We start from the raw sequence: 25,411 nt of genomic DNA, 5'->3' as shown, positions 1-25,411 counted from the left end.
CGCGCTAAGAGACGTATGAATTGAAAGAGAAAAAGCGCACTGGCTGCGGGGAGGAAGTTAAAGAGAATTGAAGTTGAGAACGAGATGAAGATTTATTATGCAAAAAGGGCCATCAGCTGCGAGGAGAAGGCGCGCGTGGAAATTCGATGCGAAGCGAGCTGCGAGATAATGAGGCGCGAAACGTTGGAGGACACGAGGTTCTAACCGGGATTCATTGTTCGAGAGATGAATGCATTTTGCACCGCGAGAATGATAATGTTAACGAAAGTTTTCAGTGCTCTTTTTATTTTTGGACTGGAAAAATCGAGTGATTTATGGTTCGCGGTTGACTACTCAACGTTGATAATGCATCTATCTGCATTTATTAAGTAGAACGAGTCAGGCAGGCGCGGTATCTTTTTCTTCTTTCATTTGTTGCTCCAGCTTTTGACGCACGGGTTATATAGAAATTGTTTATTTCCACGGACAATTTGTCAATCTTGCTTGCGCATACACAACAATTCATCGATACTCTTCATCGGATCGATCAATAACCATAGACTATAAATTTAAACGCGAGGAATCGGTAAAATTAAATTTTGCTCCTGCTAATCAACACCTTACCTGCATAGATTAAGACTGCACACATGCGAGAATACCCGCGACTGTGATTCATTATCGCACAATAACAAGCCCGTCCCTATATCCTACTGTGCATGTCGTAGCGCACGGAAGCGTACGGCTGATGAAGATTGATTGCACTGGTTAATTACACCGTCGCGGGTAATCAAAAATCGACGTTAACACGAATTTACGGTACACGCAGGCCCCCTGTTAAAAGAGATAGACACGCATGCGTCGAAGCTCAAAGACAGGAAGATAAAGATAGAACGGAGAAAAAGACACGGCGAGTGGCTCTCAAGACGGCGTCGCCAGAAGCAGAAAAGGTCACGGGCCTAGAGCTGCGAGCAAGAGAGAAAGAGAGAGAGAGAGAGAGAGAGAGAGAGAGAGATTCCGCGACGGCAACTAAAAGTCGTCCTGAGGGAGAGGAGAGAAGCACACACAGCCGCGCGCGCGCGCGCGGACACATACAGTAGTGGCAATACTCGCGCCGAAGAATTCCGAGCATCGCCATGTCGGGCGAGATCCTCTCTCGCCGCGCGCGTCCTTTAAATCGTCTCTCTCTCTCTCTCTCTCTCTCTCTCTCTCTCTCTCTCTCTCTCTCTCCTCTCTCTCTCTCTCGCTCCTTTTTTCTCGACTTCGCGAGAATCGACGACAAAATAGGGAGGACGCAAGATCACGCCGCTGCGCAGCTGCCTGCGTGTTATGTCACTTTTAAGCCGAGGCCGTTAACAACACGACCGCGACGAGGAGGATCCGGGGAACCGAGCGCGCGCGATCGATTAATCGCGTGACCGGCAGCGCGTATACCTATACGCGAGAGTAATCGTGTTTTGCGGCGACGATCGTTAATTACACTCGGCGCGGCAGAGGAAAAAAGACGCGTCGCGCTTTGCTGAATTTTTCAGCTTTATTTCGGAGGACGACTGTCCTAATTGCCGCGCTTTTGTTCGCGAAGCTCTATAATTGCGCATCTTTACTTTTAACAAACGAGCTCGCTTTTTGCCGATCGCCGATTGAGATATTTTGCGCGCGATTAATCGGCGAAACGCCGATGAGCCTTACGAATTAACGCAGGGATGAGCATTATTTATATGCGCGTGAGAATCGACGAGGAAATCCACTTAGATCGCCCTGCGCGCGATAGCGCAATAAGAAGCGTTTCCTATGCTCGTTTAATGAAAAGCTAGTTTCTCATCTTCGGTTTCCCTGGACATTTCTAAATCATGGGATCTCGTATACGAGTTTCGCTTCGAGACCCTTGACAAAAGTAGTTCGCGACAAAATTGAATTCGCGACGATGCAAAAAAGAAAGAATCGCGAAGGTATATTTCATTCCTCGAAGTCACAATCCTAGTTCTTGTCACGCACTATGGCACGCATATTCCGAATATCCGTTACGAGCTTTATGACCTTATTGACGGTCGCTCTCACGTGTCAATTTTCTCCCGTTAAATCGGCGCGGTTTTTTCACTTCTCCGCGTAATACAATCAATTCTGAGTGATTGCCTGGAAATTCTATGTCACAACGCACCCATGTATCCACACGTAATTCTTGTGCGAATAAAAAGAACCACCGCGATGTAGGCTGAGAATGGGGAACAGCTGGGATTATACCTGTGTACAGACATCACGCGCGTGTGTGCGTAGCTCACAGGGTTGTTTGAAGGAGTAAAAAGTCTATTTATTTCTGTTTGCAGGAAAACGAGTTTTTACAGCGAGTCTTTGCTCGGCTAGCGCATAGTTAAAATAATTGAGATCGTATGGCTACTTCTCCACAAAACTACGTGGTTTCAGACTACTCGATGAAGCGCAAATCAAAGGAAAGAGCGATGCATTTTAATTGACGTGAATATTGCCATTTCATTAACGATCCGCGAGCTAGACTTGCTTTGCGAGCTCACGCGCATCAAGGTCGCACAGCTGCCCAGTTGAAAGTTGGACTTTTACTCGAAACTATGCGCTTATCAAGCTGTTCGAAGGTCGCTCGATCTTGTAAACTGCAATGGTAAACTCGCGCGTACAAGGTAAGCAAAGCGCGGCGTAATGAAACAATACAGAAAAGCACGCCGTGGTACAGGCTCGCGCCGACACTTTCTACACCGCACATTAACGAGTCTTAAAAAAGCGCAAGAAAGGAAAGGAGGACAATAGCCGTGCCTGCCCCAGAAGCAACGCCGCGTCGCCCGCGCATTATCCCGCTCACTCGATAGTCACACGAAGCTATCCGATAAGGCAAGAAACGGCCTCTCCGTGCGCGCGCGCGCGTTCAAAAAAAAAGTCCTGCATCGATTGTTTTCAGTGCGAGCTTATCTTTCTGGAGCGCGGACTAACTGCGGTAACCGCATGGGCGGCTTTTTCCACTTCGCAAAGGGCAAAGGGACCAGTGAGGACTACTGCTAACGCACTCTGCAACCGGTTTGCGCAGACGAGGGAGAGAGAGTGAGAGAGAGAGAGAGAGAGAGAGAGAGAGAGAGAGAGAGAGAGAGAGATGCAGCGCAGCTTTTGTTCGCGCGCTGTCTGACGTAACCGCGCAAGCGAGAGATTCCATCTGCGGTCGTCCGACGATTTAAGGGCCTGTGCGCAGGAACGATGCAGGAAGGAGAAGAGTTGCGGCGCCCCGGAAGAGAATAAGCTTTGGCGAATTGCGCGCACGGAGCCGAGGAGGTTTTGTATTCCGCTTCGTGTCCTTATTGATTTCCGATGAATTGCGGACCAGATAAACGCTCGTGATTACCATAACACGTTTGTGCAGCGCTTCCGCCGTTGCCGATCGTGCGCACTCATACGGTACTCTCCGTGCGACATTTTTGCGTTCTCACACCGGGGCTGGATTCGCGAGGAGGTATTGTCGCCGGTATATGGTTTGAACTTTATTCTTTTGAAGCGCGAAAGTTCCATTCGATTCTGACGAGTTGCCGTAATGAATCTGTCTGTACGAATAATATAACACTACACGATGCAGGATTCTATGGCTGACTGCAAGCGAGCATTACTTTCGAGATTGTAAAAGGTAACCAGTTATTGAACCTATTACACAAGTGATATTTTCTGGAAAGTTCGTTGACTCGATTCTTGGTCACTCGAACTTTCGCATAGAGCTAGATTTTATTTTAGTATATTTTATTGGAACACAAGCTCTTTGTTGTTCTTATTCTTCCTACCTATAAGGAGCGCGTTACACATTTCGCACCGTAATAAGACCTGGTGATTGGCGCATTCCTGTGTAAATGCACCCTCGGAATGATGAACTGCAATGAAGAATAGTAAATGCATCAGGCTTTTACGTTCAGCCATTATTATATGCACAAGGTTCGATCCTTCTCTGAATCGCAAGTCTATATACTTCTAGTATAGCATCGGAATTCCCGCAGCGAAAGCCAACCAAGTTCGTAAAATCCAGCTGATTATAATTTTGCATCGACTGTGATAAGACGGGAAGCCGTTCGAAGTGGCTCCGAAATAAAAACGTCAGAATCCCGAAGCGCGGGATCCGTTTTTCAACCTCTCGGTAGCTTCACAGCCCGTAAAGTTCGCGAAAGCCAATTTATTTGACAATTACCCCACACAGAATTTCTCATAGCCATCAGCAGCAGCAGCGGCAGCAGCAAACATCATCATCACCATCGACCGCGGGATAGAATAATACTCCAGCCGAGCATTCTACACCTCGGCGGCGTATATAAATAACGCAATATTTCCTATATAGAGAAATCTCTGGATTTCCTGGAAAAAGTTCCCTGGAAGCTCCGTTCCGGTGAGTATGGCACGGCAGTGGTGGATATATATTTATGAAAGACACGACGCCGGCAAGCCACTGTAGGAGCATCCCGCGGAAAACGTGATGCGCCGCGCAGACTGTACGTAGAGGTATATGGACCCAATGCAGCGAAGAAAGGGAGAGAAAAGCGCAGAAATAAGATAGAGTGCGGTGCGACTCCGCCTAGAGCTCACGAGCAGCCACGTGTGTTCTTGCCTCCATCGCGAAATGAAGACGATCAGCCCCGCCTGGGTTCGCCATCCGTCCATCCCGAGCTGCCTCGAGACTATTTATGTTGCGTTTTCGCTTTCGCGTGGAATATCGTGCGGTTTCCAGGATATCTACGCGCGGCCGCGCGGAGAGGGCGAAGCGATAGGCTTAATTGAAAACACGCTCCTCGCTCCCTCGACCGGCTCTTTTCCCGCATGCAGCTATTATATGTATACGCGCGCGGCGAAGAAAGAGTGCCAGAGCTAGATAGGATTAACAGTGGGATCGAGATATCATGTTCGGCTATGGACGACAACTCCCCGATGCGAATTCCCCGATAGAGGGAGCTGCCTTATTCTCTTTCGTTCTCTCTCTTTCTCTCTCCTATAAGTATACGTATTCCCTCGAAGAGCGATTATTCGGTTGCGATGCTCCTTTTTGGCGCCACGCGAAGTAGGAGCGTTTGGCTGCATACGGTTTTCACCGCGGAGATAAGGATTGCCCTCGGAGAGGTCTTTTTTCCCGGTCGCGCGCGTCTACGTAAATACGTGGAGAGATAATCAGGGCTGGGGTTATACGCGCGACCGCTTATAGAAATAGACGAATACGGTTAATTAGTTGTCGTGTAAGGGCTATCTAATACCTTCGTTAAGAAGAGCCTGCTTCGGGAGGATATGCGCCTAAAAATGGCCGGGGGTGTGCTTTATGGCCACGCTGATGCAGCGCGAGATAACACGCAGACAGAGATGTACCTTTTTGGAATCGTCGCTATAACTTGGTAAAACAATTTTTTCTTTACTGCGCGTAAGAATTGACGACCATTGCAGCTTCCAACAGATGATCTAAGTTAGGGTCTCGTGTCATCAGCATTATTAATCGCAGCGGTACCACCTACGCCGAAATGAACGTTAAATTATTTTCATTCATTTACCTACTATGCTATAGAAACTTCATAAACAGTTTATAAATCGCACCTGGAGTACAAATAATGATTGTTAACGCACACTTGCGCACTTAATTGCGGGCTCTATTTGCGTTCAGTAGCCATTGTGAGCCGCGCGAGATGACAGAATTTATCGCGACGGCTAATTAATAAATACAGGTACTTACAACTCTGAAGGACGACTCGATAAAAGCGCCCGCGGAATTCATTGGCTCGTCGCAACGAATAAAAAGACTCGACGATAAATTCGAGGACAGAACACGCGGCGCCTCTTCTTTTTCTTCTCGAATTTCGCTCAATTACTAAGTGTCACGTAATACCAATCGCGCAAACATAGCATCGATCAGCATAATCAAATCTTGATCGGTAAATCGAGCGCGCATATAGAAAGTGAATGCGCCCTCTGAGATTCTTATTACCCCATTCGTTTTGCTACGTGCAACTTCTTCTTCTTATTCTTCTTTTTCTTGTCGTCTACTCCTACTCTCTCCCACGTCTCTACTCATATGCCTATGCTGAGACTTTTCCATGCTATACCGTGCTCGTTTTTTATTCGTGTTTTTTTCTTTCGGCTCGTTCGGGGCTATGTGCAATTTGCTGTTGATGACTCGACGGGCCTTCGTTTGTTTTATGGGTTCGAGGAAAAATTCGCTTGCTCATCTAGTATTCGCTAGTAACAGGCTGAACGAACTTTGTTTCAACTAACTGTGTTTTTCATTGATAAGAATAACCATTCGTACAAGGAACGTGATGTATTTCGCGTGTTCGAAATGCCGATGTATATAATATATATTTCAGAGCATAAATCACAGCGAAAATTAAAGTTTAACGTACAGGTGATATAATAACTGTGGGTACGTGCTTCACTCGTTCAGCGAGCCATACGTCATGTTCGTAACTTCGTCCTGAAGTGCGAAACACCCCTTCGCTCAGTCGATTATATAAGATCAATACTTTGTGAGCTTTTTGCTAGAAAAAAAAAACATAATGTTTCGCTTGAGCGTGTAAATTATCTAGTTATTCATAATTATAACTATTCAATGAAGACGTTCATGAGCTATGCGTACCTCGAGGCGAATTAATGTTTCTATATAGAGTATCCGTACATGATTAATTGTCGAAGCATTAAGGGAGATAATTTAAAATTTGAATTCTATACTTATGTTTAGTCTTTTCATAACTATTAAATATTTAAATTTTCTAATATACAATAAAAACGAATTCAATCTTTTTTGATGAGAGTTAAGTTGGCGATGCGACTCTATAGACAACGTAGCAAAGACATTCCACATCCAAAGATGAAAGACTAGATAAGCCATCTCCAAAAATACCCTTCCTTCGCTCTATCTTAATCTGCTTCACATTCCTCTTCCTCCAACAAATCCCTTATCTGATTCAACCTCTCATCTACTTATCCGTCTTACACGTGACGAATAGAAAAAAGTCCCAGAATCATCGCAAATTCATCGATATCCTCAGCACTTATTTCCGCTGATAAGCTGTTCCGTTTCCTTCAACGCTGCTTTTTTCTTCCAGTTTTCCTAAGCCCTTCAACCCTGTCTCCTGCTAACCGATTTAAATTGCGGCCCATTACCGCGGATAAATGGAGCGATCCATTGGTGGCTTTTTTGCCCGAGAATTCCGCGAGAAACCGAGTCGTTAATAAGGGACACATCAGCGTCGAGCTGATTGTGAATGTGTACACGGACTGCAATATGACGAATGTGAGAAATGCACCACCTAATTCATGCAGGAATCTCGCAATTAAATCATCCTGGCTGGTGCGAGCTTTTTGCGGAAAGGGCTCGAGATAAGGGCGTAAAATTATGCATTTTCTTTGCGTAAACACGTGTAATGGTACGATTACCGGTGTCATTTGCCGAGCACCGCGGTTCTCTAATTAATTTTGTTTTCCCGCGCATGCGAGTTCCTGCGTCGAAAGGAATACGAAGTAGTGAAAGAGAAAAGCACATGTGTGGTAAATACTGACGATGCGCTTCGCGAATAGTGTAGCAGTACCACTAGTAGTAGGAAATTGACTGATGACTGTATTTGCGCTGATGCAAGCACCAGTTATACGGAATGAGCTTCGGCAAACAGACAAGTCAAATAAGTGACCGATTCCGTAACTTGAATAATTTTCGCGTTATTGCGTTGCGGTTGTTTACGCTAAAAGTGGAGCCCTAGTGGCTTATTGATGGTGCATTTATCGGAATAGTAATTATAAATAGATTCATTCAATTAAATTGGTAACAAATGCGCCGAAAAGAATTAACCTTCAGCTAATTTATCGTACATTATTACGCATAAGCAGCTTTGAAATTCGTTGCTACGTTCAATTCACGGCATATGTATCTGGATAAGCTGCAGCGCGTGAGGTCATGAATTATATTTAGAATTTTAAAACATACGCATGACGCTCTATACTATATAGAGGCTTGAAATTCAGTGGAGAAACATTTTACTTCATTAGAATCCAATCCATTACGGGATAATTTTGCTATTATAGTACTCAACAACCATCTGAAAACTCAAAACTTCTTTGAAGATTCGAGAGAATATTTTCTCAAACGTGAAAACGATGGCGACTTTTTGTCCATTACATTTAGTTGTTAGCGCTATTCAACTGTGCTTACAACAGCTGAATTACCGCAGAAACGAGCCGAGAGGCTTACAAATACAGCTGAGAAATGACGCTTGACGAATCGATTCCCGACGAAATACTCGACAGCGAGAAAAATGCGGTCACTAACTCAAAGGAAGATGGATCTAGACTCTTTGCGCTACTACTGATGCTCATGACAAAGGCTATTGTGCCAGCGTCTTGAAATTAGAATGGAAAGATTTGGAGTTTAGAAAAAACGCCTTTACACCGACTCCTTACGCTCTCGTTTGAATTCAGTTGGATTATGAACGCTCGAGTGGTGAGTTCAATGCCCGCAGCAACAACTCTTGCATAAACTGTGTACGGACAGGATATAGAATGGACGTTTTGTGCTTTTAAATACGAAAAAAAATGTCTTCTAATACGAAAATCAGTTACGGAGTATTATGTCCACTATGCTCTTAAACAAACGTATCGATTTCAAGCATCTTTCCAAGAAGCATCTTAGCATCAAGGCCCGCAGCACAAATACCTCAACCTTGACTCTCGCTTGGCTGAAATAAGATTAATCCCCGCGAGGCGCATTAAAAGAAATATTTATTAATGAATTCTGCATAAACGATAGGGCTCTCGCCGCGTAATCATACATTATTTCCCCTGCGCAATAAATTGCCTACGCGTCCGGTTCAAGCCTGCGCGAGCTGTATGAATTTCTTCTATTTTATTTTTTTTTGCTCCCCTTCTTCCTCCTTTGTGTCTACACCTTGGTCGAGCCGCGGTGCATGGATACACTCGAAATCCCCCCTCGAGCTACCGTGCCGAATTATCCGTTGCAAAAAACAACTCTCGGCAATCATGTACACACACGCGCGCCTGAATATATAGTTGCACAAGCCGCGCGCGGCTTTTACGCAACGCGATCCACCAACGCACTGGCGGCGCAGCCAACCAGCTTCCAAGGTCCTATCGGATCGTCTCTTTCTGTCTTTCTCCTCCTCGTCGTGGTCGTCGTTGGTGTTTTCTTTTATGGACTTTTTTGTGCACCGCTGCGTCATTATACCGGTTATCGCAAGATCGCCGATCGGCAACAACGTGCTTTCGAGGCTGATAATAATACACATTCGACAATGACTCCGAAGGATTCCTTGTCCTGCCCCAGAAACCCCGTTAGAAGAGAATTAGAGAAGAAGCCGCCGCCGGCTCTGATGCAGCTAAAATTCAAAACGAGAAACCTCATCGCGCCGTCACCAAAGCCACGCACTCTATTACACGCGACTACTCGTCACTCATCTCCGCCCGCAGGAAGTAACGTATACTCGCGCATACGCGTCGCTTCTCGCCGGTCGTAAAGTGCATTACACGCGGCCCTCGCATATCATGCATGTGCTTACCGTTCGCGTGCGCCGTCTTCGCGCCGAGACAGATCCCGAGGAAGAGGAGGAGCATGAAGCGGTGCAGGGTCCTCATGTTCTTTCTGTCGCACCTCCGCAAGCTTGGCCGATGCAGCTGTCGCAGAGTCGTTATCTCGCACTGTGTTATTTGCTCAGGCCTGACGCCGATGCAGCAGTCTCATGACTCGCGCACTCGCGTCGCGCCGATCGTCTCGGTGGAACGATTCCGAATTTTCGGGAGAACGGCCGACGGTTGCTGGAGAGCGAAGAGGAGAGCGGACGGTAGATGCTTCTCATGCGGAGTCACGCGAGACACTGAACGAGTCGAGGAGGGAGAGTGCGCCGAGCACAGCAGCAGCAGCACGTATAGAGAGAGAGAGAGAGAGAAAGAGAGAGAGAGAGAGGTAGGGACCAACACCGCCGCGACGTGAGTGGGGCCTTAACGACGGGCCCCGACAAAAGACACGAGGATGAGAAAGTCACACACAGCCAGCAGCGGCGAGAGAAGGACTGCTGCAGCAGTGTGGGCGGCTTATCGTAAACTTAGTCGCCGGATTCCCTTTTTTCTATCTCGCCGTGCATGTCCTCTTATGCGCGAAAATTGTAGCTAGAAAATGTGTGTTATTACACGGTGGATCGGGAGGTAGATTGTTGATCAATCCCGCCTTTGAGGCCAGAGTCAGGTAAAACAGTGGAAGTGGGCCGTGATGTCATTCATCTTTTTGATTACTAGTTCCGTGTTGATTCTGCAGGATGCTTGCAGTTGCAAAAAAAATAAAATTTATGGTTAACTTATTAAGAATTATTTCACGATTTTATATTAGTATTATTTTATGTCTTCATTCGCTACAGCCAGGAGTGATTTATTTTATTTTTAGAATAAATTGGCCGTCGTCGATCTAGCCCGACAAAGTTATCGCTATCAGCGTTTTTGAAAATATTCTCCCGATCGTATACGTGCACGTGGGTTTGTGTTATACATACTTCTTTGAACCGCTGATTTATAGTTACAATTTTGTAATCTGTTAGAAAATCTTGAAATATATCGAAGCGCTTTAATGGTGATAAATTGCGTTGAAGTACTACGTATAAGTAAAGAATACTATAAAAAGTTTGGATAAAGTTCTCAGAAAAAGGGCTGCTTTACAAAAAATATTTCTTCTTCTAAATGATCATAGCATATCCTTGAAAACAAAATCTAATTCAAAACATTCGAATTACTTATGTTAAACTTAAATAAGCTAACCGGTTTAAGAAACGAAAAATCAACTCGATATTGGATCAGCGTTCTTTTTTCGACAATTATTTCAATACACGAGTCAATACATTTTAATGCATACGTCTTGCATTGCTTTGCTCTAGGACCATCTTTTTTGAATCGTTCGACAGGTTGAGCAAGGTTGGAAATTATAAACGCTTAAGGCAGTAGCTATTGCATGGCAACAAAGTATGAAATGGGGTCTGCGTGGGATTGGAGCACACATAATAGTATATGCTGGTATAGGCATAATTATTCCAATAAAACCAGTTTAAGTTTAATAGCGCCAAAGAATATTTGTTTATACATACATCTAACATGATAAACCTAATACTGTGCTTTGGATCGTTATCCTGCTTTTAAATCACAAGCTCCTTTTACCGATGCCAATGACGAATTTTACGTACAGAGCTTTTTTGCAAAAAAGCAAGTGCACTATATTCAAAGAAAAGCGAGATATCCTTAAGCTTGAAAGTACAAGTATACGAAAGTGAGATAAATGAACTCAAGCCATCGGGAAAACGTTGAGATGAACAAAAACAAACGTGAATCAGAAATTAGTAGTGGGCGGATTTTCGAGGCAGACCAAAAAAGCAGCGAGTCGTCATAACATCATGAATAAAGGAAACCTCTTTCAGATCCTAAACGAGAACTCAACGCCAACGCGATTCGTGACTCATTTTCAAGTGTGTGCGCGCGATAACCATCCGAACGCATATTTGATGTTAAAACTTCTGAAATTAGCATATAATTGTCCATACACTTGTACTACTGTCGAAATTCGTAAAAACAGACAAATGAACGTTTCGAATATAAGCTTTTTGCCGAGTGCTTACGTTTTCGCAAAACAGCGAGGCTAATTAACGAAATGCAAGCCGCTTTTTGCGCGTGCGCGCGCGAGAGAGAGAGAGCACTCTGCAACTTCTCTCACAAAGAATTACGATCGTGCTCGGCGAATGAACGTAATTTATCTTTGCCGATCTGCGCTCGCGTTCGCGTGAGCTCACGTATACAGTTCGCGCTCGCCGCGACATTACATTGCCGTATGTTCACGTGCCACTTGGAGCAGAGATTGGGTCGACTAGTAGTGAAAGTGCTCGAGCTATTTCATAACGATCTACCATATTAAAACTGCAACCTTCTTCCGAGTTCGGAGCTGAAGTTTTCCTTTGTCGTGGAGAGCGGCCGGGTTTCGATTTCTAACGCGAAAGTGCAGAATAACACAGTGTTTGAATTATTCAATGTAAAAGAATCGTTTTGAAACATTGGCTTGCGCATATTTTTATTACAAAAATCGTTGGGAAAGTTTAATTTGTCTTTCGATCGTCAACTGGCATAACTAATATTTATTTATAAAAAGGGTGGGTATGATAAAGCGGCATTATGCAACGTTATTTTCAAGACAATGAAGCTAAATTTTGAATTAATTGGTCACCTGGTTATTATCCGCCTTGCTTTATGATCATATAAAGTTTTGATGTAAATTCAAGTATCTCGTACCTACTAACTACTTCATTGTAAGAGGAGGAAAAGTCGGCTTTATGGGTGAAATTTTTCACGAGCAATCAAGGTAAACAAGGCGTCACCAGAAATCCCGCGCGTGAAAGGTGCTAGCCTCATTAGGGACTTTTTTCCCTTCTGCGGAGATTCTCGTAATTATAAGGCTGCGCGCGAATAATGAAATAATCTCACTTACGGTGCTGCTGCATTAGGACAACACCGGCTGACTTCCTTGAGAATTTTTGCGAGAAGAAGCTAGCTCCAGAGCAGTTTATTGACCGAGACGACATCGCGAAATTAGACCCGTGGGATGTGCAATGGAACCTTTGTTATTCTGCGGCTTATCCATACGACGGTTTCTTTTATCAACGAGCCTAGATTTATAATGGCCTTGAGCTAGCGATGTGACTGCAGAATAACACTAATGAAGTGGGAAGTACTTTGAGTTTTAGATTCTCCGAATCGCTTAATTACTATATTCTGCACTGTTATAAGTTTTAAAAATGCAATTACAATTATTTCTCACGTCAGATTCATGATTTATTTTTATCTTACAGCATTAAATGATGCAGTGTCGACTGAAGTCGTCACTCGATAACTTAGCGTAAACGTGTAAAAATAGTTTTAATTTTTATTAGGAGTATAAAACCAACAACGCACAAAAGAACGCGAATATCGAGTTCAATTGAAGTTTATAATATATATACAAAATAGTGTTGTATATCTTTACAAATAAATAAACGACGTTCAACGCCATTTACACAATAAACATTGCAAATAATTAACAATTCTCCATTATTACGAGTAGTTACAGCCGATATCTCATCAATTACAATACAAATCACTAATATGCGTAGTGCTCTAGCGTTATACATTATACGTATACAGAGTTAAAAAATCTCCCACCCTCCCAGGTCTCGGTAAGAAAAAAAGACGCTCTCGATCGAGGGCGATATTACAATTATTTTCGCTTTTTACCAGAAGGTAGTGAAAACGATGGGAGCAAGAACGAACAGAATGTTAATAGTCGATTGTCTGCTACTTGAGCTGAAAGCATGCTTATCTAAAATTCTGCACTGCGAGCTTCGGAAATGTTTAACATTTCCCACGGAATCTCTAGCGAGGATGCAGAGTTCATATTTCGCATTAGGATCCGGCAGGTCCCTTATCTTGAAGGATCTCTCCTTGTAGACGATGTCCTTCTCCAAAACATTCTCCCTGCCTCCTGGCTCGCGCACCACGAGGTAAAAATCGCCGGTGTCCTCGCGCGTCGGCACGTACCACGTTACTTTCCAGATGTTTTTCTCGCTATCGCTGAAAATTTAATTGATTCTTAATGTCGCGTGGTAAAATTGATGTCATCACGTAATAGCATAAAATATTGATAAAATTTAATGAGGACCGTGATAAAAATAAGGATGCACGTTACTTTTTTATAATCATTAAAAGTTACGGCAAAATTTAAATATTCCAAGTAGACGTTTAGTTATACAAGGGAATCTAACGCACACTTATTTGTATGTACATGCATACAATGTATCATAAAATTCTTTACTCTACTGCGATATTATGCCTGAATGATCCATTAAACTGAGATCTCATCTTCTCGAAAAAATGTTATTGTTCCAGAGAAAAGGGCTTACTATTCCAGATCCCGGTACTTGACGTCAGGGGAGATGTCATATTTTGGGTCCTCCAGGATTTCCTTATCGCTGCAACTCATCAGCACCTCCGAGACCTCCGGTAGATGCATATCGGCTACGTAACTGGGACTGGTGCATTCTACGCTACGCCAGTCCTCGGGGATCTCGGTGAACGTGTCGAGCCACCTTCGTAAGGGACGCACGTAACAGTCACAATGCAATGGATTACCTGAACAGAAAAATCGATTCATAACTCGTTAAAAATATAGAGTGCATCTTTAATTTTATTGTAATCCAAACAACGTAATCAAATTGCAATACAAATGTTAACAGGCAAATATAATTTTTGGAAAATCAAGAACTTTTGAAGTATATTATTCTTTGAAAGCTATGTTACCTGTATACGTAACCCTCGTTCCATTATGCAAAACTTTCATCAGATTTTCATCAATACTGCTGAAATCATTGTATTCTAAATCTAAATGCTTCAAGTTCGGCATTGATACTATTTTGTCCCATGGAAGGTGATTAAAACGATTGTGATGTAGTATCAAGTTGGTCAAATTATTTGACGGTTGAAAAACATCTTGCTCAGATAAATCGTTTAATTCATTATATGACAAATCCAATGTTTGCAAAGCTGTCATATTTCCTAGAACATCTAAACAGGTTTTCAGTTAAAAATCAAGCAGTCACTTGTATCATGAACTGTCTATTTTGAGTAAATTCTTGTGTGAATACTTACATCTTCGAATATCAACAATGTTATTATGACTCAAATTCATAAAAATAACCTTTTTTGTTCCCAAAGTAAAGTCGAAGTTTATAACTGCTATACTGTTATATGATAAATCCACCTCCTTTATTTTGTAGGGGATCCAAGGATCGTGCGGCAACGTTTTACGTTCTATAGTCGATATCTTGTTGTGACTTAAATTAACCTTTTCGAGTGATAAACAATCATCTAGTAAACCATTTGTTTTATTATCCAGTCTTTGAAGTTGATTGTATGAAAGGTCCAAATTGCGCAGTGATACGAGTCCTCTAAAAGCTCCATTCGGAATGTGTGTGATTTGATTATTTGTCAAATTTAAAGTTAATAGCTGAAGTAATCCTTCGAAAGCGCGTTCAGTTACATTGCTAATTTGATTATTGGCAAGGTTTAATTCGAATACGATTGGAAGTCTACCGAAAGCTGCTTTATTCAATGTAGTTATATTGTTATTCTGAAAACGAAAATTACGTTTTTATTTATTTCGCAATTTTTAATTTAAAAAAGTTGTGATGAATAAACTTCACGTACCTGCATATAAACATACTGTAAACTGGTAAGTGAGCTGAGTGCTTCCCAAGGCGGTTTAGTAATGCCATTATTTTGAAGATTCAGGGTTCTCAATGTGAACAAGCTCTCGAAACTACCAGTACCAAGATTATCACTTAAGCGATTGTTCGACAAGTCAAGGGAAAGCAAAGCATTCATCGATGGCCAGATATCAGTACTTGGTATCTCTTCTAACAAATTGTCCGAAATGTCTAAATGTCCTAGAGATATCGGTATGAGGAACATTTTTGTCAGTTCATTGTGCTTCACAGATAGAGTTCTGAAATTAGTTTGATTGAGTTATATTCTATGATTGTTGCGCTAATAAATAAAAAATATAAGTATATAGTTACCTGCAACTTGCCAATCTTGTCAAACTTCCACGAGAAATGTCATTCAATTTATTGTAACTCAAATCTAAATCTAATAAGGTTGGTAGAGGACCAAATGTCGATGGTTTAATTTTATCAAGTGCATTGTGGGACAAATTCAGAGCACGTAAACTGAATAATGTTTGGAAGATTGCGTTATAAATATCAGATAAATTATTGTAGGATAAATCAATCGTATGGAGTTCGTAAAGCTTTGGAAACGTCTGACGTGGAATTATCCTGATGTTATTGTGCGAAACGTTGAGAACCTTTAGGCCAGTCATGTTTTGCAGAGGAACCTGCGATCAAGTAAAAGTTTGATAAAAAGCATTAAATTGCGTATTGCGCTCAAGGACAGCTACAATGATCAAAAACATTTTATATGAATGAAATATGACATCACCTGATTCAACGCAGTCAGATAATTGAAACTCAGCTGCAGTGTTGTAGCATACGTGGCAGAATCAAATGCAGTTTTTGAAATATTTTCTATTTTATTATGACTGAGATCTAATACGACTATATTTGCACAATTTTCAAAAGCTCCGCTTTCTATTTTGGTTATTGCATTGTGCGAAAGGTTGACAGTAGCTGAATACAGATCTTTAAAGGCCAACTTTTCTACTAAAGTTACTTGATTTTCCGAGACATCTAGAGTCTGAAAAGTAAATAACCATGTTGATATTATATATGATCGTGTGATACTATTTAAATACATTAAAAGGGGTTAAAGTGAGGAAAATATTTACATCAGCATATTGGAGTTGATAGAACATTTGATAGTCCACTTTCTTTATCATATTTTTGCCAAGATCGATTGTACCTATTCGAGTCATAGTTCCAAAGGTACCACGACCTACGTCATTGATTCTGTTGTCTCTCAAATACAAACGCCTCATGAGTCGCATACCTCGGAACGTATTAGAATCGAGTTTTCTTATTTTATTACTATTCAAGTTGAGAACTTTTAGTAACGAATTTCTTGCAAAAACACCTCTGTAAAGAGAATTGCATACAGGTTATATCGAACGTTAGTCATGCCAAATTAAAAATGGAAAGAATCATAGTCATTATAGTACAATCGGTGTCTATGAAATGTGTGTTACCTTTTCAAATCTGCAATAGCATTGTGAGACAAATTACACCATCCCATTTTCGTGAGGTCTCCAAGGTGAGATGAGTCAATCTTGTCGATCAAATTATGCGATAGGTCTAACGATTCGACATCTCTCAATCCTTTGAATTGGCTTTTTTTCAAATCCTTTATTTGGTTTCCATGCAAATCGAGCCATTTCAATTTCCTCAGTGGTGCCAAGGTTTCAATCGCCAGTGAATTGAGAGAACCTGCAATATCGGTGAAAAAAAATTCAATAATAATGACACTTATTACGAGGACTTTCTACTTTTCTAAATATTCTATTGCAGAAAGTAAAATAATAGGCATTACCATTGCTAATTTCGAGTCGCTCAATCTTGTACGCAGCTAAACTTTCTACAAAAATATTGCTTGGCAATTCATCCATTTTATGTCCCCTGATATGTAAAGTTGTGAGATTTCCTAAAATCTGCACTGCTTCTTTGGGAAACTTTTCCAGCGAACCGCCGATAACATGAAGTTCCTGCAACGTTCGATTTACGCCCAGGAAACTATGCTCCTCGATGAATTTTAATGGGGTATCTATAAACTTCAGGATCCGAACATTCAGTGGATAAAGTGCAGGCCCATAAAATCGTGCTGGAAAGAAAAAAGAATCATTATCATATAATAGGTACTTTAAGGATTTCGTTGCGTAATAAGAAAAGTGCAAAAGTTTGTTACGTATACTGAATGATCATCGAATCAGATGAATTAATTTAGCAGATAATTGCTCAATTTTGCATATTCATTGTCTATTTTATCAAATAAACAATAAAACTATTATTAGTAGAATAATCAACATATCTAAGTATCATAAAAAATACACCATACGCTTTCTTTATAACGTTATGTGATATTCTAGACATATCAAAGAGTAGTAAACAAATGCTACTTTCTTTTTGCAAGTAATTAGTATTCTAAATTAAACGCACTTGAATGCAAATACGACTATATTATTTAAAAATTATGCTTTACATACCTATGTTACATTTGTAAATGGTGAGTTCTTCGATTGGTATTCCCTCGTTACCAAGGTTAAGGAAAGCGAGACTCAGAGTCGCTAAATTCGTGTTTTCACACTCTATATAAAGGCCTTGATCACTCCCACGAGTACATATGCATGGGTGAATGTATGAAATTTCCTTTGGGCAATTGTATTTTGGCCCTGGTGGGATGTATCCCCCAAGAGCTGAGAGAAAGCATCCCAAGAGGAGCGTTAGGAGCAACATTTCTCTGCAAAAAAAAAAAATTAAATAATTAGTACCGATTTCTAGTTTGTCGTCCCTAAAACGAATATGATTACGATGGGGAGGTATGACGTAATTGCATGCATTACTTTTCTTTTACGAACGTATTTATAAAGTTGTTAAAAAGTTATGTATTATAATATCTTACTAAATCTTTCCGAATCAGTCTTTAAATCATGTTTATTTTTAAACTTTCATAGATGGCCAAGCCTGAAACGATGACGGTCAAAATAACGGTACAGAAATATAATAGGGAAAGTTTGAAGTTTTTTTCGCACAGCAGCTTCTCGAAACGATCATTAATTAAATCATTAAAAATATTATTAAAATTTTGAAAAAAGATGTGCCTATTTGATTAAAATACGTTGACCACGAACAGAATATCTGCGATCAAAACTTCGCAGAATATCAAACTAGAGATTGGAAAAAGAAAATTCATCAAGCCAATAACGATTTTTTTCAAGCATCAAATCAGCGAGAGCTCTCCCGAGCTATATTCCCCATGAAATCCTCTCATCCGTTCCGACCCAGCTTCAATTATTTTTTCTCCTGCTCCTTTTCCACCTTCTCCTGCAAAGAGAAACGAGTAATTTATTCGCTTGGTCGATCAACAACTCAGAGGATAATCATGATCGTAAACGTCCTTGGTGTACACACACTCATCTCGCGCTGCGCCTACGCCTACCGCGGGATACATATCCTTATGGGCAGTCCCAGTGGTGTAGGCGCCCATCTCTCTATACCAACGCGGCGGCATCTCGCTTGTTTTCTAGCTCATTGTCAAAGACGCTCGAGCGAGCTTCACTGGCGACGACCTACTCGTCAGCTTTATGACTTCGCCTCCTCCAATTCCTCTCGCGAGCGATCTCCACTCGTGCGTGGCACAGTGGACGCTCTCGCGCGAGACCGATGATTATTGTGAACTTTCGATGGCTAGTCGTTACCAGAGACTGTCGCGGGAGGCGATTATTCTAGTTACATACGGCTGATTGTATATGCACGAGGAGGTACTACTTTCAATGGTTTTGATATTCATCAATCTGTTGCGGTTCGATCATTGCCGGTTTCTCACCGATCGAAGACATTCAATTTTTCACGAGCGATGAACATCGATGCTATAGAAGGAAAGCTAGCTGTCCACACCTATGACTGAGTTGCGTGTGAATGATGTCGGAATTTTAACATTATGAAAATCAGCGTAATTGCAAGGGCTTCGCAAGATCCTGCGATGTCGAGGAAATGACGACTTTCGATGCGTTACACTCTAAAGATCGTTTACGAAGTTGACAATTTCATAAGCAGGTTGCAAATGTATGCCGAAAGATTTTATTGTTTTGCTGGGTATCGAAGAATAGCTCATTTATTTGAAAACGTATAATTATATATTTCAAAGGATAGCCTGTCCACGGATGAATTGACTGAAACCAACAGCTTTGTAGAATTTTCTAAATTTCTCTCAAATTGTGTCCCATGAAAATCTCACATAATAATAGTACTGCAGTTTGGTCTTGTTTTGAATATAGGAAAGTAGTTCGATGCTATTTTCCACGTAACTAGATGAGACAGCTGCCTATAAGGAGAAATGCCACACAGATTTCTATCGGGGTGCGTGTTCTATGAAAATTAATGGGATGTTAAATAGGAATCGCGCTTTTTCACCAATAATTTTATTTAGTGCGAAAATTGTTACAGTGTAATTGCATATCCGCGAGAATATTAATAAACATTAGATAAAACATTTGATTAAAATTCTATTATATAAATCAAGATATTTGATAAAATAATAATAATATAACAATAATGATAATGTCCTAACTAATCGCCAAAAATTCTCTCAGGTAACACTTAAATTGTTAGGGTCATTGACCTGTCTGCCGTAGTTAATACAAAAAAGACAATTTGAATGGAATCTAAACAGAGTGAAGTCATCGGTGCGCAAATAATGATCCAGATGCGTAACCACGCGTGTATACTCATTCTTCCGAGCTACAAAAAACGTCTGGTCAGTCGAAAATTCCTTTTATATATGCCAGTGGATTATTCAAAACTAGGATTAGTACTCCCAGTTAATTTATTCCGGGTTGATTCAACCAGGATATAACTCATTTCTTATTATAAAAAACTATCATTTAATTTTACTGTAAATATGAATTTTTCATAAAATTATTATCGCCAACTTATAATTTATTTATTAATTATAAACGCGTTGACGAAATATCAAATTGAAAAATTTTATATCCCTTTTTACCTACTTTACCGCAAAATCTTTAGTGTTCTAAATAAAAATATATAAATTTAGGTACACGTTTCTTGTGCTCATTACAACTATCGCCCGAACATAAACATTTAAACTCCACTCTAAAAGCAAAGCAAAAAGTCCTTTTTTACCAACTCGAAACCCTGAAAATAAACGCGCCTATAACCCTGTCTCAAGTAAATACACGCGAATCCCTAACAAATCCATAAAACTGGCAACTCACGAGCTACTTTCTCACGCAAGAGCAAAAAGACCAGAAAAAAGCAAACGAACAGAATGCAGCGTATCGGCGAGTATAGAGTCCAAGGCGCGGACTCGACGAGCCGGCACTTTGGCGGATTGACAAGACGCGGAGCAAGTGAGTGTACTTTGCAAGTTTAATATCTTCTTCTTCTTCTTCTTCTGCCGGCCGTTAGTGCACGCATCTCACGTTAACTCATTCTGTCATCTTTCGATGCCGCGAGATGACAAGCTGCTCTCCTTCTTTTTGGACCGAGCCGTTTTTCCTACACATACACGTCGGAGAGCGAGAGAGAGAGAGAGAGAGAGAGAGAGAGAGAGAGAGAGAGAGAGAGAGAGAGAGAGTGAAAGAGCAGGTGTAGTGACGGCTAATGGGGCGGAGGTAGGCTGGGACATCGCGAGAAAGAGCGCGTGCAGATCCAGCGCCGATGTATCGCCACACACGAGTAAATGCAGATTTGTAAGACGATCCGCGCGCGCTCGCGAGTTATTCCCGCGAGGCCTTTTGTAGGGTAGTCTCTGATGCAACGCTTATCGCGACAAGGAAGTGGAATATATCGTGTCGTTCGGGACGCCTGTGCGCTTGTAATGCGTCAGATCTCGTGTTATTGTGTTTTTCTGCTGCCGTTTTTCTATCGATCGCGTTGTTTTAGAGGGGATTGTTTTAATACTTATTCGATTTAGGATAATAAGCGTAGAAGTGAAGACTTTATAATACCATAATCATACGTTACAGAGATTATAGCTGAGCTGTTAATTGCATGTTATCATTATAACAGACTATATAGCAAAGAATAAAATAAAACAACCGTATGCGATAATGATATGCGGAAAGTAGCACAATGTTCGAAAAAAAGGTTTATTTAATGTGGTTATCTTTTATAGAGCTCTATAACGGAATAGCTGCTTTCAGCAGTGAAATATTCCCACAGCTATCACCGATGCATATTAATTTTCCACGTAATGATAAGATGCATATATGAAGGTTTTTGTTTCGGTGTGTTGTGCAGATAAACCCTTTACCAATAATCTGGCTTCTCTTATGCGTAAAATGTGCAGCAAATATCGTTCAAGTGCAAAAAATGGACGCAATAAAGTGAAACTAATCACATAATGAGCTTGCACAAGATTGCTGAAATTCGTACTTAATTTTTGCTTGTCCATGGAACTCTTCAATTCAAGTTGATGCTTTCAGAAAAATGCCTGTACGGAGAGAAATCGTTGCTCCTGCAGTTCAAGTTCATTTTTTTTTTTTTTTATCAATTTTACATACAAAATGTAGAAGATCAAAACACTGATCGAGTGAGCAGACAAAAAAGCAAATCACAAAGATTATTTGAGAGTGAAGTCTCGAGAAAACCAACCATGTCACACTTGGGACAATAAAGTCGCTGGTTTACGTTTGTCATACATTAGCCGCGAGTGAACTACCGTGTGAAAATGGAAATGTGCCTTTCAAGTACAAGCACACGCGTACCCTTTCAACAACGTGCGCCGCCGAGTATTAATAGAGAAATGTAATCCAACGGTGGCTTATTACCCGGGTATTGTCGCGCAGTGAGAAAAGCGTGCACGTACATGCGCTCGAGGACCTCGAGAGACAGCTGAGAAAATGGTACGGCGTAGTTCACGCGAGAGCACCACTTTTCAATGAAAAAAGAAGAAAAATAACTCCCCGAGAAAAGAAAGGCACAGCGCTCTAGTTCTGCCCCTGTCGACGACTGGTTTTATGCAACGGGCATAAACGTATGTCAATGTACGCGCAGAGTCTGGTTCTGCTCGAGGTATTTCAACATCCGGGAAAGGTGAACGTTTTGACAACGGCAAAAAAATTGCATTGTTCTGCGCGCACTTTTTGACTTTATTAGCTATCGGCGGATTGGGTCCGTCATAATGAGCGAAATTTCCTGATTCACCTCTTATTTGGACTCAATGTGTATTTGTCTTTGTTTTTGCACGGCCTAATGAGATGATTGTCGTACAGGCTTTCATTTGTCAAAGCTTTACAGTCAATTGGGGCTATGTTTTTAGTTGTTAACGCGTAATAGGTGTATAATAATGAAAATGTCAGTTATTAAAATGTTAAATGTAAAATTGTTGTTTTTTGTTTAAACTATATATATAACTTGGAAGGTTCGTTGTAAAACGAAAATGAGCTGTTTCGTAAATTATCCCAAGCATGGGTAATATAACGAATACGTAAATCATGTTCAGATCTAAAAAATGCTTTGGTCAAAAGCTGTATTTATTTCGGAAGCATAAAAGAGTTAACCATTGGATGTTGCATCCGATTACGTTTGCAAAATTTTAATGTATAAAAAAATTTTCAATTTTTTGCAATCGAAATTTCGATCACGCGACCTAACTTAAATAGGATGCGCATTTCGTCATTAGATTCCGCAAAGCGATGCAATAAGTTTGTCGTAAGGTGAATCCCAGAAAAGATGTAAGCACATTTGGGTTTCGTTTTACCTGCATGTGAAACGAAAACTAGGTGTGTTGGTGCACAAGACTTTAAAAGTAAAGTGATATTTACATTATGAGTTTGCCTATACATGAATAAAACAAGACATTATTAGATCTAGCTAAGATTGTATAATAGAAGATCCAACGCCATTGTTACTAAATTTTGATATGTTTACGTTTATTAGAAGTAATATTATGTTCGCATGAAATAAAATTGTTCAGTGATATAGGTAAGATCAAACTAATATAGTCTAGTCAATGCTCTATCTAGATATAACATTAAATAAATAAGATAAACGACCACCTACTGGAAATAAACCCAAGAAATTTGCTCCCTAGGTTACTGCGCTACTTGAAAAGATTGTAGTTTTTAGAGCATAAATTACACAAGTTACGTGAGTTCTTGCCTGTTACTTGCACTGTAAAAGGACTGAGTGTAATATTTCGCATTTAAAAGTAATGCTGAACTTTTTACTTACTATACATTATTGAAATACATTAATTATTCTATATTATTCTATAAAAATCATTAAATCGGAACTAAATTATTGCATTGATAAATCAACATACCAACTTTTTATCTATAATTTACAACATATACCGAACAACACAGCGTTATTTTAATGGAACAGCGAATGGAAGCAGCCTTGAGAAAACAAAACAATACATACTGTTAACTGTCAATAACAAACATACTCGATAATCGTAGCCAATTATTTCAAAAGGACATTTTGTAATTTTTTATTTAAAAAATGCTCGTTGGACATAAGCGCTAGGAAGTCTGAGAAATTTGAGTTTCGAAACTACCGGCGAAGAAATGCACCGCTCCATACAATGAGCCATCATCGTCTACGCGCCTATTGAACTCCTCACAGCCTTGCAGCATAATTGGACATGGCACGCGTGTTGTATGCTTTATAAATGTAGGTGCATACACCAGCTTGTTTCCCGGGCTAAGAAGCTTGCACTACTGAGATACATTTTTACACTTGTTAAAGTCGGAAAATCTATGCTAAACAATGGCGAAAGTTCATATTTTATCATAATTATATTTCTTCCCACTGTGCGTGCTGATATTTTTTAATTAGGAATATGTGTGCTGAGCTAAATTAGTTGAGTAACTTTTTTACTCGTTTTTTTTTTTATAGAAAATATCTGGTTAAATAGCGTATTGAAAAACTTACTTTTTTATGTAAACTTTCACATAAATTTAAATAGATAAAGTTGAAAAATTATCTGACGTTCGATTAAATATTGACAGCTGTAGCAAAAACTATTTGAACTCGACCATTTTTGTCGCGATACAAGGATAATGTTCACAATTTAAAAACGACACATACATTTACGAAGGAATTCATGTATCAACTGGAAAAATCGGTGGCCATTTTAAAAGATTTTATACATTTAGAAAACGCTATAATATTGCATGGAAATAAACGCGAGTTTATTACAAAACAAACACAGAAACAAGTTCGTGCTCGAAGAAGAAAAAATCGCACCAACCTGTATTAGAGTGTGCTTTGCAGATGCATACTCGATACGTTCCCTCAAAAGTAAAAAACGAGCAATTCAGCATCAGCCGTCGACCTCGCGGTAGAGAGCAGTCGCCGAGAGCGCAGTCACCGGTTCAGGACATTATTCGACGCTGGTTTCGGGAGGAGGCTGGCGCTGAAACTGAGGCCCGATACCGACTGGCCGCGAAAAGCGGAAGGCAAAAGAGAAAGGCCTCACGAGCCGCTCGGCTGTCAGCGCACTCGCGGCAGCGCTCGACTATCAAACTGGAACCTTCTCATTGGAAGCGTGTATAGACACGGCGTGCGCGCTGACGTCCCATTTTCATGCCCCTTACTGTATGGAGTCTACTGCTCTTTCACAAAGTCCTCGTCTATTTCCGCAAGAGCGATCGGCTGTTGGGAAAGGCGCATTGGACTGGCGATCCCCCACTGCCGAGCACGCCGAATCACTGTAGACGAAGCTGCGCGAGGAGCCTGACTTGTTCAGAGACGCGGAATCGTGGGACAGACGGCAAAGAAAGTCGGATGAGACGCTGCGGGTGAAAGTCGCAGCGCTGTGTACCATACCTTGAGCTGGAGAACGCCGATGTGAAATCGGTAGCGGCATCTGTCGGTCTATGGTGTTGAATGGATCGGTAACGACTATCTTTTGGTGAAATTGCTATTGGCCGGTAACGACGTACATCTTATCGATAAATGCTTAACTTTTTGTACCATACGAGTAGGTATTATTTTGGTTTTTTATTCATGCGACAATGCATGATTATAGATTTTTTCTCTAGAAAAGGTATCTTTACATCAAATAAGACTGGAATCGTTAAGTATAAATCCATAAGAAGCAAACTGTCTTTGAAATAGACATTTATACATATTAAATAATATCAATATTCAAATATACCTACTAGTACTATAAGCCACGACTTATGTTTTATAATTTGTTGTTTCAT

General features: G+C 40.9%; 2 protein-coding genes across 4 annotated transcripts in view; both read right to left on the bottom strand.

Annotated features, from left to right (window-relative positions):
• The window catches only part of LOC100121010, a 53,751-nt gene extending 43,898 nt beyond the window's left edge, over positions 1 to 9,853 (bottom strand). For 2 of the 3 annotated variants that reach the window (XM_008212886.4, XM_016982895.3), the window contains exon 1: positions 9,510 to 9,835. In XM_008212886.4, the coding sequence (XP_008211108.1) occupies positions 9,510 to 9,585 (76 nt within the window). In that variant the 5' untranslated portion in view covers positions 9,586 to 9,835. Of the gene's footprint in view, positions 1 to 9,509 lie in introns of all 3 variants that reach the window. The other variant, XM_001604547.6, reaches the window with a different exon arrangement.
• Positions 9,854 to 12,785: 2,932 nt separating this feature from the next.
• On the bottom strand, positions 12,786 to 24,982 carry LOC100120960 (protein artichoke). The gene is made up of 12 exons (XM_001604505.5): positions 24,454 to 24,982; positions 17,720 to 17,973; positions 17,050 to 17,337; positions 16,709 to 16,946; positions 16,352 to 16,598; positions 16,006 to 16,260; positions 15,585 to 15,901; positions 15,214 to 15,511; positions 14,656 to 15,136; positions 14,308 to 14,571; positions 13,911 to 14,139; positions 12,786 to 13,581 (listed from the first exon to the last, which is right to left on the bottom strand). The coding sequence occupies exons 2-12, from the start codon at positions 17,967 to 17,969 to the stop codon at positions 13,242 to 13,244; spliced, it is 3,207 nt and encodes a 1,068-aa protein (XP_001604555.2). The 5' UTR covers positions 17,970 to 17,973; positions 24,454 to 24,982; the 3' UTR covers positions 12,786 to 13,241.
• Between the last annotated feature and the right edge of the window lie 429 nt (positions 24,983 to 25,411).

The sequence above is a fragment of the Nasonia vitripennis genome, assembly GCF_009193385.2.
Source record: "Nasonia vitripennis strain AsymCx chromosome 2 unlocalized genomic scaffold, Nvit_psr_1.1 chr2_random0010, whole genome shotgun sequence".
Lineage (NCBI taxonomy): Eukaryota > Metazoa > Arthropoda > Insecta > Hymenoptera > Pteromalidae > Nasonia > Nasonia vitripennis.
Note: the sequence above shows the minus strand (reverse complement) of the source record. Positions and strands in the feature narration are given on the sequence as shown.

Bases quoted from the DNA above. Each gene is read 5' to 3' on its own strand.
- LOC100120960 (XM_001604505.5), bottom strand. From the start codon at position 17,969: ATGTTGCTCCTAACGCTCCTCTTGGGATGCTTTCTCTCAGCTCTTGGG. The intron at 16,947-17,049 runs GTAATGCCTATT...CCGATATTGCAG, and splicing joins GCGACTCGAAATTAGCAATG to GTTCTCTCAATTCACTGGCG. The intron at 14,140-14,307 runs GTAACATAGCTT...TTTTCTGTTCAG, and splicing joins AACGAGGGTTACGTATACAG to GTAATCCATTGCATTGTGAC.